Source organism: Helicoverpa armigera, chromosome 9 (genome assembly GCF_030705265.1).
Source record: "Helicoverpa armigera isolate CAAS_96S chromosome 9, ASM3070526v1, whole genome shotgun sequence".
In the NCBI taxonomy this organism is placed as follows: domain Eukaryota; kingdom Metazoa; phylum Arthropoda; class Insecta; order Lepidoptera; family Noctuidae; genus Helicoverpa; species Helicoverpa armigera.
This window is the reverse complement of record NC_087128.1, coordinates 662,612-679,448: the sequence shown is the minus strand read 5'-3', so window position 1 is coordinate 679,448 and position 16,837 is coordinate 662,612. Positions and strand designations below refer to the sequence as shown.

At 36.2% G+C, this 16,837-nt stretch overlaps 2 protein-coding genes across 10 annotated transcripts in view; one reads left to right on the top strand and one right to left on the bottom strand.

The window, feature by feature from the left end:
• The window catches only part of Mmd (mind-meld), a 425,901-nt gene that overhangs the window by 363,702 nt on the left and 45,362 nt on the right, over nt 1-16,837 (bottom strand). The window contains exon 1 of one of the 9 annotated variants that reach the window (XM_064036152.1): nt 13,072-13,209. The exons of the other annotated variants lie outside the window; for them this stretch is intronic. Within the exon in view, the coding sequence (XP_063892222.1) occupies nt 13,072-13,078 (7 nt within the window). The 5' untranslated portion in view covers nt 13,079-13,209. Of the gene's footprint in view, nt 1-13,071; nt 13,210-16,837 lie in introns of those variants that run through there. 9 annotated transcript variants of the gene reach the window in all.
• On the top strand, nt 11,648-12,531 carry LOC110374859 (carbonyl reductase [NADPH] 1). Its single transcript, XM_021332758.3, has one exon. It carries the CDS (start codon nt 11,667-11,669, stop codon nt 12,495-12,497), a length of 831 nt encoding a protein of 276 aa, XP_021188433.3. The 5' UTR covers nt 11,648-11,666; the 3' UTR covers nt 12,498-12,531.

Genomic DNA, 16,837 nt, shown 5'->3' with positions numbered 1-16,837 from the left:
AATAAAACCGTTTAAATATCTCGTAATGTTGAAACTGAGTGTAATTTTTAGGAAAGCTCTTTCATTATATCTAGCCGAATATAAGAAATGGCAATAAAAGTTGATAATGATCTGTAAAATCTGATTTTTTATGCAATAAATTGTGAAAAAGTGCCCATCCCTCCCCTACCTCCCCTAAAGTATGAAATGACATTACGAATCGAAGTGAAATGCGAGTTGTTGATCGAGTTTTATAGAATCGCAGTACAGGTTCGAATTTAGTTTGAAAAGTTAATAGTATCCTTCAATTTGTTTCAAGATTATAGCATTTATTTACACAGATATTTACAATACATATTTACAATAAAAATCAAAAACTATCCTAGTAAAACAAACAACTAAAAAGCGTCAAAAAATTCGTCCCCATCGCTGTCAACTGGGAGCGTGCCCAAGAGGCTGGCAGCATTACCTCGTTGGATCGCCATGCTGATTCTTTGTCCGAGGTAATAGCCAGCCTTCTGGTCACGAGAAGCGTCAACCAGCCGCCTTGAGAGATCTTTAAATAGAATGTGGGCATTCGGACCCCACGACCCGAGGGTTTCAACCCCAAACGGTTCGAAAATATAGTTTCCGACAAGGCCACTATATTTCCGCCGCTTGAGGTTCTCCGCAGCCGCAGCGGCAGCAGCAGCACAGCACGCAGAACTTGGAAGGTGTGATGGCGCAAGAGTATCGACACAGGTTGCGTCCCATACTAAAGGCCTACCCATCTTCCAAGGGAATAACGACATGCCGTCTGGTCTCTTACCGTCGTCGCGTGCCAAGCCGTTTGGTTCTAATACAGCTGGTACCCCGACGGCAACAAGAGCCCGACGTATAATGTCATTGATGTTTGCATGCCGGGCAATACGGCCCGCACTGCGGCTGCACGACAGGCCGTGGTGTCCGAGGCTGGTGACAGCCTCACCACAGTGGCAGCGATGAGGGGAGCAGCACGGTGCTCCTATACGTAAGCAAGTAGTGAGGCGGAAAGTTGTATCGTCAAACATGGTGCCAATATTTGACGACGGTAGTGCCTGAAGCCAAAGCCCCGACTCCCATCTACCCACAGCCAGTAGGCGCGCTCGCTCAGCAGGAGTAATTGCCGTTTCTATCAAACTATTCCGGGTTACTCTGCAGAGCGGCTCATCCCACTGTCTTTGGGAAGACGGGTTGCTGGGTAAATTTTCATTCGGGCAAGTATTTGTTATATTTTATATCATTTTTAGGGTTCCGTACCCAAAGAGTAAAACGGGACCCTATTGTTTTCGCTCCTCTGTCCGTCCGTCCGTCCGTCCGTCAGTCTGTCACCAGGCTGTATCTCATTAACCGTGATAGTTAGAGAGCTGAAATTTTCACAGATGATGTATTTCTGTTGCCGCTATAACAACAAATACCTGCTGAAAAATAGAATAAAATAAATATTTTGGATTCTCTGGATGCTCTGGTACGGAACCCTTCGTGAGCGAGTCCGACTCGCACTTGGCCGGTTTTATTACTCTTTCCTAGAAAAATAGTATATCTGATATGTATAATAAGTTTGTATTGTTGGTACATGTTCTTGCTCGTTGGTCGCCAAGCTCGACTGGAGGGTCTCGGGTTGGATTCGGTCTTACACCCATCCCTCGGAGCTCGCTATATGTTGGTCCTGCGCCTGATCTCTCTCCACTCGTATCAGATGGCTGGTCCATTGCATTGTAAGAGTGAGGGAATATAGAGTGCACTTATGCCCAAACAAAGTCTTGTGCACAATAATGAGCTCACAACATCTGGCGGAACTCTTTAGAGAGAAATAATCGCCGAGACCGATAATCAGCACTTTTTGATAAATCAGTCCGAACCTAAGTCAAAAGTTATTTTAAACATATGTACTGCTTATTACTGTCCAATATGGATGCAATATTCAAACTTACAACTAAAACTTAAAAACAAAGCTTAGATACTATCAACATTTTTAATATCACATTTGGGAATGTTATTGTTAATTCAGTAAGAATATGAGCGCAGTTTTGGCAAGTTTTTCCATTAAGTTTTATGGATTTAATTTATTTATTGACCCATGAAATTTTTTGTATCTCGTGCTATTAAGCTTTTAAAAGTTTTTTAGTCCTTTAATGTGAAACCATGACTCTTTAATATTATTCTTACTACACTATGTCTGCAGAAATCAAAAATCCGCCTTGAGCGTGCATGGTGATTAACATTAATTCCTTCTCTGTATGAGAAGAGTAAGCATATACCGCCAATATACTTCCTTTACATAAACACGTGATGATATACCACACAATGCTATTTCATATTTATGTTGTCTCTTTATCAAACGAGTACGCGATCCGCAACCCTTTCCCCATACATAAAATCAAGGAATCACTCAAAAATACCCGTAAAATGCAACAGTCGCGAAATATTCACAACAGTACAGTATCAGGAGATTGGGGTGCGATCCGAAATCAATTTTTACATTTCGATGACACGCAATTTTTTTACCTTTTCAATATTTCCCCCTGCGGAGTTTTAGGGTTACGTGGAACCTTTGTAAGATCTCTTTGTAACTGTACGTCAAGACGCATGAAGGGAACTAAAATCTGTGAAGTTTTTGACATACGAATGTCAATGTTTAAACATTTTGGCATGAAATAAGTTTTGATATTCAATTTGTATTATATGGGACACAATTTATTAATAAGCACTTTTTCGCCTGAAGCACAGGTTTTACATACCTAGTTCAGGCAAATTAAACATCAGCACTTCTTTAGAATTAAGCAAATTATGCACATGTGATGGCTTCAAATGTGCAATAAACTTTTCTTTTTAATTTATTTATTGCACGAACATTTTTCTCTCCAAGTACGGAACTCCTGTGTGTGGTACCGATTCACACTTGACCAGTTATCCGCTACTACGGATGAAGTTGTACCGGGTGTCACCTGTTTGCTGCGAACCTAATCTTCGGTTTATGAACGCACGGTTTTAAACCTTTATTAATTCCACGTTTTGTTTGCACGTTTAAATATTAATTGTGTTTTGTTTGTTGAGGTCCAATACAGTTCTTTGTGGTTTTTATGAGTGTACAATTGTTATTGCGGCATTTATATGTATTGGTATATTATTTATTTTATTTAACAACAGCTAGTAAAGTTAAGCTGTCAAAATCGAGTTACACAAAATTGCTTTTCAAAACCACAAAAACATAAGTCAGAAACATAGGTTACAATTGATATTGCTGTACTGGCTAAATAAACCATTCTAGTTAATTACTGCAACCAAATAAAATGCACAGTGGGCCACAAACGCAATATCTAATAGCATGTCGACAATTATCACTCGCATTTTAGGGTTAAATCACAGCTCGTTTAAACCCCTAAAGCAATGAAAAACTGTCCGAAACATGAAGCCATCACAATAAAATTGTTACAACTATGCTTAATATAAAAGTTTATTTACAGCATACCTAAATACTATCCTACATTCCTGCAAAGCTTGCAATTCCAGTCACACTTTGTGTGTGTGTTTTTTTTTTTGGTGCATGTGTACTTTTAAAGGCCTCATGGTTTTTTAAACCAATAAGTGATTTTTACCTAACCCAGACATCATACTAAAAGCCCATTTACTGCAGTCAGTGGGCTTCGGGATTGTTCCAAAGAGTTACCACGACCTTGGTTGACAAAGGGTACACTCCCTCTCACTGTACTGACAGCAGGAAGGGTCACTTGATAATTTCCCTCGAAAAAAACAAGAAAAGTCATTTGTAACCACTATAGATCACTACGTAAAAACATTTGAGCCAATACTGTTAACACAGCAATATTAACAGAAGATACTCATAACACCGAACTTGAAAGCAATGAAATATTAATAAACATCAGTTCACACAAATTGGAATTCTTCATGAATGTTCCGAAATATTTTCAATGTTTAATACGGAATAACGTTTTAACAAAAATTGTTTTACATTCCCTCACATTATTACTTCAGGGTTGTTTATTTAATAAACTACTGCTTTCCGTATTTTTTTGTTTGTAAAAAATTGGATACCAGTGGACTCTATTAGAAGCGACTATTTCGTAAGCTTTAATTTACACAAAAAGGATTACAAGATTTTTTTCAGCATCACGTGCACTGGATGTCATTCTGTCATTCTCTATCTGCGTATACAGAAAAGGGATGGCAATATAAATGAAAAGCTTAAAAGATCCGTCAAAATCCGGTCTTCATTCGCGGAACTGGTGTAAAACCAATAATTGGACACTGGTTTTGTTATCCGTATAGTTTTTTCATTGTAAGTATTTTCTGCCGATTTATTTTGTTCAAAATATTACGTAATAAAAAATCGGATGGCTTTTTTTTCAGTGTAATTCTTTTTTTCCTCTTTTTTCTGAGGGCCTATGACCTTTCTCAGCCTCTTTCATATCTGTTTAAAAATATTAAAATTGGCTCTGTTATTCTTCGATAAGCAGAGATAAAGAGTTACTTTTGCATTTATAATATTAGTTACGAATAAGGTTATATTAAATAACAGGTAAACAACAAAACAAAATTAAAATAATTTTAAAACGTTTTTCGAGGCGCTCGAGCATGAATTATTAGTGCCTAAGCAACTTATAAGGACAGTTTTCAAACAATGAAAGTTTATTTCAATAAATTACTAGGGACTCCATCATTTTGAAAAAAAGGGGATAGGTAATTGAATGTTACTTTAATTGTAATTACATATTAGTATATTAAGGCAATTGTATACAGTAAATAACTACCTATCTAATTCAAATTTTTGTTTACGCTCCACTGACTTAAAATATTGTAACCGACTGTTGGACACAGTGGTCATTCTCTCTAAGGAGATCAGCCAGCTGTGCAGGACAAGTTACAGTGCACAAGCATTTGTTCAGACACAGGTGCACTCTCTATTCCTTCACTCTCATAGCCCTATGAGATAGCAACCCGACACGACCAGAGAGAGATCAAGAGCAGAATCTACACTTTCTGATGCACTGGTGTACTAATAACCTACTTCTAGACTCCGGACTAAAGCCAGTTTTTTCTTAAGCATGTTAAAAAAAGGTTTTTTTTTTGATAATACAAATATTTTAAGTCTGCCCTTTGTGATGTATCCTAAATTTTCCTACAACGTGGGGACCCTACTGGAGCTTTGACCTCCAGCAGTAAATCTGTTGTGTGCAACCATCGAAGTGTTTACGAGTTGACTCGCACTGCCCCGCTCATGGCTAAGCGCTTTATTGTATAACTAGCTGTTGCCCGCAACTTCGTCTGCGTGGGCAATATAGAATAGTCAAAATACTACTTATCCCGTAGGTGCATTCTTTCACGTGACAGTATAATTAGGATTAGCACTTAGCAGTCGCATAGATTCATTGATCAAGGTTGTGTTGTGGATGTGACCATTTATCTAAACAAAAGAAGTAGAGCTTGTGACGTTGTGAATATCTGTGGATCTAGTCAGCCAATTTGGAAAATTATTACGTATGGTGCGTAAGTAATTTTCACAGGAAACAGATATAATCTATGTCTATATGCTTTGAGTCTGACAAAGCTGTCATTTGTACATTTTCTGCAGCTGCTACGACTAATCAGAAGCGAGATAGTCTGTCAGTCTTAGGTACCATGGATATCGTCTTGTGTAGTTGACTGGATTGAAGATAGGTAGATAGGTAGTCGCTCCAAGCAAAATATTGGTACTCAAACAGATTCGGTGACTGGAAGCCAACACCAACATAGTTGGGGAATAGCTGGATGGATGATAAAATGAGTCATCATCATCAGCAGGCGCATAGGGTAGGATAGTTTCACTACTGGGGAGCAACACTTGTATGACTTGTATGAATTGGGGATTTTCTGTGCACTTACTCACTATGGTAAGGCTGACCCCACATTAGGCGTACGCGATCCTCGGGCGTGTGAGTAGTGCGGGCGTCGCGAGCGCGCTGCGTGAAAGTCGCGTTTTGCTGCCCTGTGGCATGTGTGAAGAGTGCAAGCGACGCGCTCGTGGCGAGCACGTGGCGCTTGAGTTCCGTTCTTACCCCTTCGCCCGCTATCCCCGCCGCCCGCTAAACGCCTTAGCAGTTAAACGTCAAGTCGAGCGCGCTGCAAATGCCGCAGGGCAGCAAAACGCGACGCTCACGCAGCGTGCCCGCGACGCACGCGCTACTCACACGCCCGAGGATCGCGCACGCCTAATGTGGGGGAGGTCTAAACCGGGAGGGACTCCACCGAAATGTTTGCATTAGTTCACGAATAGGCAAAATGCACGTATCTGTGAGAGTCCACTTCATGTGTTCGTACTTGAAACCTGCAGTTTTGCCAAGATTTTCAAAATGTACGCTCGCAATTTGTCATTTCTTGGTGGAGCCAGCAAATCAAAAGAAACAGAAGTGTTGTATACTGTGCGTTACTACCGCACACCGGGAAAATTTCGCTCTTGCAGAGGACGTTCATATACCATATTTTGTGTCACACGTAAACAGGACGACAGTAAGTATCCACCGAAACACTTTCAAAGATCTGATGATCGAACAAATCAGACCTGACTTGGTCACCTGGGGCCAATCAGAGCTCTATGAAGCGATCATACGCTTTGGCTCCTACTGTTATTGTGGTTTCTGAAAATTTATTCACCTCATTCAACGATGGATGTAATTCTGATGGTACTATTAAGAACACTTGCTTAGCGCAAACGCTGACGTTGGCAGGTCGACTCTTTTGACTTCTCGAATAGGATACCATTGGTTTTTGTGCAATGCACACCTGCAATGCATGCTGGATTAGGATAGGATACAGGTGGATAGGATTTGCAACAGAAAACAATTCTGTCTTTGTGATTGAATGACATCAAACGTAGTTTTATATAAAAGGTGTTTTTTTAGACTTGGTTACTGAGACTGTTCGTAATCGGTAATCGTGACCAGTGTATTTGCGATCAGAAGTTGAAAGTAAGCATGTCTCTGGTATGCGACGCGCAATTTGTACGTTTTCAGATGCATAAAGCATTTTACGTGTGTATGGTATTAAATCGAGAAAGCTCCCATTTCTTATCTGCACTTTGTATCTGGGCTTGTTTTTAAAGCTACAGACTCTTACATTACCTTCCTCACGCTTAGCAGCGCTTGCGAGAGATAGATCTTCCTTTCTTCTAGGATTAAGTTTACATATTTTGCAACAGAAAAAATAATTAAGGTCTACTTAATACTACTCACTCAAAGATAAGCTAAACTATGTTTATGAAAAAATCCTGATATGAACTCCATCTGTAACTTTAAATGATAATTAACTGTTCCACTAAAGTCATCATTTTTGACATAATGTTCAAAAAATAATTTAGATGGCACCGTTTTAAATTTGGCTGAGAACTATTAATTTTCCTTTCATCAAGGTAATAATTATAGTTGGATTTTGATGTGGTACGGCAAACTGACAAACAGTATTGAAATGTCTATCGAAAAATTACACTACGTGTTTAAATATGGTGAATTACGGAAAATACACAACTCCATCTGTTGAAATAATAATCCTCTATAAAGAATGTATGGTAATTAATTGTCATTACCATCACCTCGCTCCTTTGACAAATTTGATGTATTTTTACCACAGATGGAGCTACTTTAACCTTGGCTAAACAAAATTTTCATTTTTTTTTTCTTCCGAAGTTACTTATAAATAAAGGTGTGATTTTCTGTGTAAAGATTAATAATAGGCCGATCAACTAATATAAGTACAACTTTCAAATGTTCAGTTTTGACCAACAGATTGCGTGTCGTAACATTTTACATCTTGAATTCACAAAATTAATCATATCTTTTGATAGAGTGAATCGATTTCGATGAAACAAAAACTAAGTAATACCTCAAGTTACGTAGAATTTTTGTATATAAGCATTGTCTGCATTGAATTCGTAGATTTTGCGTGAATCCCGAACGAACAAACAGATAAACAGACAAACAGACAAACAGACAAACAGACAAAAATGACAAAAATGATGGAAATGGGTTCTGTTAGTTATCCTTTAACATGCTGGCTATTTTTTTTCTCAATTTCTGCATTGTACAAAAATTACTCCTCTACAGATTTATTATATGTATAGATAAACACTGGGAATGTCTCACGTTGTCGTCTTAGTGCAGACAACAGTCACGGATCGGGTCAACGACCGATGGGTAAATAAATTAGGCTATATTAGATTTCATTGATAATATTATAATCTTAATGTTTGTAAATATCTACAAAATATTGTATTTTTTTTTTATATTGGCAGAACACGAATGTTTCTTTTTGCTGTAAAATTAAATATTAATCTTTCAATATCTGTTATTGAACACAACATGAATACTTTTATGTTAGGTATTCATCAGCCATGAAATTACTTTATCTAAATATATAAAACTCAAAGGTGACTGACTGACTGACATAGTGATCTATCAACGCACAGCTGAAACCACTGGACGGATCGGGCTGAAATTTGGCATGCAGGTAGATGTTATGACGTAGGCATCCGCTAAGAAAGGATTTTGATCAATTCTACTCCCAAGGGGATAAAATAGGGGATGAAACTTTGTATGAAACTTTGTCAATTTTAAACCGATCAGACTGAGACTTTGCATGCATAAAGCTACTATGGCGTAGGCAACCCTTAAGAAAGGATTTTGATAAATTCCATCCCTAAGGGGATAAAATAGGGGATGAAAGTTTGTATACATCTTCTTAGATTTTATGAAGAAGTCCCGATGACGAATCAGAATTTTTTAGAATGTCCCGACGACGTTCGCTTAAATACGATTTTGATTAATTCAACCCCCATTCAACCCCCACGGGTGATAAAATAAGGGATGATGAAGGATGTAAAATGTATTAGTTTGAAGTCTGCTTTGCCATGACAATAAATAAGTCTCAGGGGCAACTCTCAAATTTGCGGGTATTGACTTGAGAGAACATTGCTTCTCTCATGGACAGTTTTATGTTGCTTGCTCACGAGTAAGTTCACCCAATAACTTAATAGTTTTAGCGCCTAATGGCAGATTAGTAAAGAATATTGTGTACAAAGAAGTTTTGTAGGCCCTAATTTTTTACACACGCTAAACAAAAGTAAAGCCGCAAAAACCATACCTAATTAATATTAATACTTCTTAACGCGAGCGAAGCCGCGGGCAAAAGCTAGTAATTAATAAACATCATCATCTCCCGAGTCATTTCCCAACTATGTTGGGGTCGGCTTCCAGTCCAACCAGACGCAGCTGAAGTGTTTTATTTTTTTATTTCTTTAGTTAGAAGGTCGCATTTTTTAAGCCATAGATAATTCTCACAGATTGCTTGTCTACCCATAAAGAGTTAGCTCATGAAATGTGAGATGCAGTCGAGATTTAACGATATCTTGTGGACACTAATATAATTTCGTGCCGTAACTTTTAATGTATCATAAAACGTTCATAACGGCAATTTCTAAAGATATTTTCACCGTAAATTATTTAGTGTTTGTGCATCGGGTGGTATTGCAACTTTTTCTTAAGGAAAGGTAGGTATATTTTTATGTTAAAAATGTTAACGTTAATCCCTAATCCTTAGTAGTATTATAAACGTGAAAGTACCTCTGTCTGTCTGTGGCGCTTTCACGCTAAAACTATACTGAAAATGATTAAATAATAATTTATTTAATCATTTCATTAATGATTTAAATGAACTTGATACACAAGTAGTCTAGAGTCTACATTTAATCCAATAGCGGGCAGCAAAATCAGAAAAACAGCTAGTCTATTATAACTATGTTATGTATGTATTAACCCAAAAGAAACACAGTAACTAAACCGCAACCAATTTACCAACAAATGTTTTCCAAAAATATAATTTTCATGTAAAAAACTGATTGAAAAATAACACAGAAATAGTCGTAGGTGTCCACGACAAATTTATGAGAACCAATAAATATTTATTGAAGTCTTTGAGCTACATCCCGGGCGGGGATGAAACGGGATGAAAGAGGATGAAGGGGGATGAAACTAGATTCGTATGAATGAGAACGAACCAATGCATTGTATTATGAAATTGTGGCATTTTTTAAATTTTATTTTTAGTTCCGGGTATTCTTGTATGAAATGGTTATTTCATTTTGTTAAGGATATTGTAATCGGTTTAAGTTTTGGATCGATAGAGATTGATATTTACGTAGAAATGTAGTTAATTGTATTTTGCCTATATCAGTTCTTTTATTGTTGATTCTTTAAATGAGTTAAATGGAAATATCAGCTCGATTTCTTCATTGGTTGAAACACATTCTTCATTTATAATTTTGATTTTTTTCTGTTTCTTTGACTTTGCCACGAGCTCTTTTACTAAACTTAATTAGTCAATTATGAAATACCTACACACAAATAAGGACCCCGTACAGACAATAATAATAAAGATAAATAAGAATATTTTTAGTATTATTATCAGTTAAAATATATATCTGTATCGATAACAAAATCACGCAATCAATTACTACGGCTACTGATTAATTAGGAATTCGATTGTAAATACTTTTATCTTCTTATCTAACACGCCTTCCGATTTAATAATAAACTTCTATTGTAAAAATATAATTAAAAGTAACAAAAAACATACTATTGAGTTAATACAGACGCCAGCCTGCAGGTCGACCTACCCGAATCTCACCAATCGAACATTAACCTTCCACTAATGAGATAAGGTTGAAAATCTATTGATAAAATTTGTCAGATTGAGGTAGGTTGATGTGCTTTTTACCTGACTACCTTCCGCCAGCGGTTTCACCCTAATCGCATGAGAACTACTCCTTGCACCTGAATGAAAGTAGTCCATAGCATTCCTCGATAAATGGGCTATCTACTACTAAAAAGGTGTTTCAAATAGGTCCAGTAGCTCCTGAGATTAGCGCGTTCAAGCAAACAAGGCATTAACTCAGTAACTTCAGTTTTATTAATTAGTAGGTAAAGAAGTATGTAAATTACGCAGTCAAATAGATATTATTTGGTTATTTGTAGATAACTGTAGCTTATTTAGCAGATATCAATGTAAAAATGTGGTGTGACTCAGCGTTTTCATTTTTATCCTTAAAACTTACTCAATGTATTAAATTTTATTTAAATGATAATGCAGTGAAAATCTTTAATTTTACAATAGATCTAGTTTCTAACGATTCTTTACTAAGAAAATAATAATATTTTTTCCGCTCTTTAACTCGTTACGGCTTCAGGGGATTAATAATTTTCCTTGAAGAGTTTTTATGCAAAAATAATGCTTTTCTTTTATAATAACACTCTGTCTAGCTATGTTGCAATAATGAGCATCGAGATTATAGGCTAAAGATAAATTCTTTTTTTTTTCATTTTGTTATAATTATTACTTTATGGTGCTTAATTTCTTCGTTGAAAGAAATATACCATTGTATACAAGGCAAAAATGTTGCATACCTACACCATACTAAGTCATAAACTACATGACGTAAGCTACCAAAAATCTTCCAACTCTAAAACTCCTAGTACATAATATACAGCATCTGCATCTAAAACTGTGTCACTCTTATCTCGAGCAAAAACTTTATCTCAGAACATTACATTGTCAGAGGTGATAAGGCACATAACTGATCGCGCGATAACGTGATAAACTCACATTATATAGTATCGCTCGCCATGTACGACGTCGCTCTAGTCGTCGGCGCCGCCAGTAACCTCGGCTACCAAGTACTCAAGAAACTAACAGAAAACTACAATGGAAAAATCTACTTCACCGCAGAAGACGAGACCACAGGATTCAACATACTCAAAAACCTGGAAAGAGAAAACTTAGATCTGAACTTCTTACAAATGGATGTCACTTACACCAAGAGTATTATCAAGGTCAGACATTACATCCAAGATTTGGACGAGAGAATAGACCTAATCATCAATGTGACAGACTACGTGCCAGAAAAGAAGATATCTCACGCGGAAATTGTTAGAAGAACGCTCAGTGTCAACTTCTATGGATACATCAATTTTGGGAAGTTAGTGTACCCCATACTAAATGAGAACGCTAGAGTCGTGAATGTTTCTGGCCCCGCGGGTTTGCTAGCAACTATAGAGAACGATGAAATTAGACAGAGGATAAGTGATTCCAAACTGACAGAAGATGAGCTGGTTGCTATTTTGCAAGATTACGAACAGGCGGCTAGAAGAGGGACCGAGAAGACTGAAGGATGGGGTATGAGTGTCCATTCTGTGAGCAAGGTCGCATTAAACGCTGTCACATTCCTACAACACAGAGAGTGGGCAGATAGAGGAATAGTGATCAACTGTGTTAACCCTGGGAATTTGAGCAGCAGAGAAGGAAGGAAAACTGCGAAGATGTATGAGGAAGGAGCTAAAGCGATCCTGTATCTGGCCTTTGAAGCACCTCTGTCGCTGAAGGGTAATTTCGTGTGGAGCAACTATTCTGTGATCGAATGGAACTCTGACCCGTATGTGGAAGTGACGACCGTGTGATTAATTAGTGCTCATTAATAACTTTACTTACTAGTGAGCTGGTGAAACAGCAGCGATGAAGTTTGTTTGTCCATCATTTTTACTAAAATTGAATAGTATTTTTATAGAGCTACATATTGGTGATTTGTCAATAATAGTGAAATTCAGTATCAAATAGTATTTAATTAATTTATTGTTACTCTAAGTTAGGCGTAGTCACGTGCGTTTGAGTCATCTTGTTACTGCTTTATCGTTGTGAATAGAAAAAATATTGAGTATGAATTAAAGATATATATTTTTTGGATATTATAAAAAGAGTAGTTCTCTTTAACTTCTCTGAAAACATGCAATTATGGTAAATGTAAATAGAAGATATTTAAAGAAGAAGTATGTTTGAAGTATGAGTTCATAACTCGTAAAGTTTGACTATGTTATGACGTAATAATATATATTTTTGGAAACGGACTGTCTTAATAAATGCTACAACCGAGATAATTTTGAATACAGTATGAACGTATCTGAACATCAAATACATTGAGTGAACATCTTCCAAAAAAGTTTTTTATTTCCATATTTAAAATGCTTCTCTACTTACGATTCATGATTCCATATGCACTCACTTTTTTAACACAATTATTGGGAGTAAATATATACACAACAGTGGTCTTCTCGTGTTGTTATAACAACTGATAATAAATTATAATTATTTAAGTCATTAATAATAATGTTTGTAAATAAATTGTAACTGAACTTGATAGCATAGCAGAACACAGATCTTGTTAGGTAACATAAAATATATATAAAACGATAATATCTTTTAACATAAAACACTGTATATACCTACTATATACTCTATATACAATAACAAGATTCATTTTATGTTTAATCAATAACTATAAACGTCCCTATTACGATTGCAATTTGTTTGAACGCGCTAACTTTAGGAACTACTGGTCTAATTTGAAAAAACTTTCAGTTTCAGATAGCCCATGTATATAAAAGATACACATTAGTTCAGGTGCTCAATATAGTTATCATGGGATGAGGGTGAAACCGCTGGTGGAGACTAGTTGTAATAAATGGTATAACTTTGTGACATTTTAATTCGTTATTATATTATTATTTTACAAAGAACCCATACGAAACCAGGGTAAGTGTTTTTCAAAGTAATATAATTGGAAGGAATTCCAGTTACAATTAAAATATTTTTACTGTACAATATTTGTTCGTTAATTTATAAATAATTGAAAGTGCTTTATAAATTAATATTTTAAATGAATTCAGTTTAAACGATAAAACGTAGGTTTTATTGGCGGAAATAACTAATTGGAGAATTGAAACTGTATATTTGATAAAAAGCGGAATGTGCGAGTACACCAATTAAATTAAAAAACTGGCCAAGAGCGGACGAGACTCTCGGACAAAGGGTTCGGTACAACTGTCTGTACAACGAGCAATAAATCATTATGTGGTATTAGCCCTCTAAAATATTTATTTTATTCTAGTTTATTTAACTTTTTCTTTAGCGGTAACAATTACACATTTTACCTGTTTGTCACGAGACATGAGTTGGTTGGTACTGAGGCCTTGTGATAGACGGTTAGTGATGTCTGAGTAATAGCGTGCCGTTTTACCCCATTTGGTACGGAACCCTAAAAAATTCGTTTCAATCATGAGAATATTTTTATTTGTAGTTAATTTAATTATTTTCGTTTCGACGATGGAGTTTGCAACTTCACACTGGAAGTCCCTAATGGAGTTTGTTATCATAAAGTTGTAATGTTATCGATTCCCAGGTTAGACAGAGACACGGATTTTTTAATTTAATAACTAAGAACCGATACTGAGTACCAACTTATTTATTTTTTTGCGATAATGCCTGAACTGAGTTAGATAAAATACATAGGTCACAGCTCTTCCGAGTAAAGTGGTGTAGTTATGAAAGAACGCAAGCAAAATCACGTGATAAGCAAAGTAGTGGCATTTTATTTCCATACTTACATGTACAATAAATAGATCAGCTGCTCTTTGTTTTCATAAGGGCCACAAACGCTGGCCTTTTGAGCCCTTCAGTGCCTAACCCTAAATAAATATGAAGAACATTAAATTTAATGTTTGTCTGTTAAAAGTAGCAAAATGACCTTGTTTGTGATGGCTAACTTTAGTTTTGCTGTTGTTTAGCTCTCGTGAATAATAAACTAATCGGTCAATATTTTCAAACAACATGATAAGAATGACATGGACATGTAAAGTGGGTATATCTCCCTCTGTCTCTCTTAGCTTCTCTCTCGCTCTTATATACACTATACATATAAAGTAAATAAGTGATATTTCTAGAGTTTGTTCAGGATTCTAAGAGACTGAGGTAATTCTATATCCTTACACAGGTTATTTGAATACCGTTGTACATTCAAAAGGCTAGCTGTTTAATTGAATGGCTACTTCAACCAGTCGGCTCTAACATCTGCATAAAATAAGTCCGTAATTACTTACTTTTTGTAAAAGTATAGTAAACTTTCGCTCATAAAATGCTAGTTAAGCATGCACTCATTCTGAGCTAAAATATTCGCATATAAATCCGTCATTTCAGCCACAATATATCTCGTGAGTCCCTCTTCAGCTGTGACAATATAAGGCGCCTGTCAAAAATAATCTCCGCACCAAAACTGTGCCAAATTCACACAAACATCGACCGAACTGTATGTTTTGCATTCATCGCGCGCCGTCCACGCGTTTATCGACCTAATAATAGCACAAACCCGTCAGTGTATACCGTGAAAGTCGTTCTATTTGTACATCGAAGAATACACAGGTACCTGAGCTCTCGTAAAATCACCTTTTACTATCTCCGTAGGTAATTTCACTGATCGTTTCGTAGAACTGCAGATTGTCTTTAAATGTCGAAGTTTTGTAAACCTTAATCCAATGTACTAAGAGCTAATTTCGAATGGCACACTTGTATGACTTTCAATTAAACGCGAGGATTAGATTATTTCTTCCGTTAAGTTGTGTCTTTAATTCGCTTCACCTGAGAATTCACATTTACTTAAAACTTCATTTAAATGCTAAGTTAAAATATTCTTTCCTATGTTAGAAAACATAGGATAGTTCATTAGAATTTGAAATTAGATTTCTTGGTGAGTCTTAAAAAGAAAGATGGTGTCATGATACTCTGTCACACAGTGAGAATATTTCAGGAAAAATGTCACGCATAATATGTCTGTCATAAGAAGAAAAAGTGTGTGTTAAACAAAATCTAAAATTCGGTTTAGTTTTTCACAGCATTATATCTGTATAAACTACATTAAAATGATGAGCCCTAAAGCATGCTTCATTAAACAAAAACACTAAACACAAACAAAAATTATACTTGCCTAAGTTAAGTAAATAAATCTCTGAAATACCGTAGGCACTAAAAAGGTAAGAAACATAATTGTTTCTTTATATTTTAATAAACATTTACTTTTGTGGACGCAACTGTTTCTTCTTTTAATTAGAGGAAATTTCGTTAAGAATAACGTTTCTCTGGATTAATGTTGAAATTGAAATTTCAAAAAGTCTGCTCTTGAGTAGCGTGTGTTTTCTGATTTTAATATAAAACTGCCGACTGTTGAATTGGTTTCAGGTTTTTGTTTATTTAATGAAGCAGTATCTTGAATCAGACTATATAGCTTGCATGACATAATATGTATTACATCCTGTGTTATTTAACGTAAACATACTTTTGCTTTCAAAAGTTAGACGGTCTGGTTTCGTTTTGCAAGGGTTTTTAACTGACTGAAGCTTTCAATTCGACTTAATATATCAGAAACGCGCAATCGCAATTATTTCAATACGATTCAAGATAACTACAAGTTCCTTTAAATAATTCACAAAACCGAATAATTACTACACATTTGATTCAAAAAAAAACAATTAACAACGCAAAACCTCAACACATTTTTAATCGCATTACCATTGAAAAGCTGGTGTTTCTATATAAACAGTGAGTATTAGCCGCGACAAGGCGACAAGGCGGCGCGGCGCGGCACAAAGCCCGTAATGACGCGTCAGCGGCAGCGGCGCGGCGTGCGCACGACATCGCAGGCGACGCTACAAACTGCTCATTGTTTCCATTAAATATGGCCTTAAATTGTTGGTCGTTTTTTTGTGATTTTAGATGTAAGAATGTGTACATGTTTATAAATAATCAAGACTTGATCGCGATACTGTATAGGTACGATACCTTTTTATGTTCCCGACGCGACGTTCGACCATGGTCTGAAAATCTTTAAGAATATAGTTGCTCTTCGGTCATAACTGGTAGGTATAAACACTACAGTAGGTTATATGGTCTGGTTTTTCTATTAGAGGACTAATTT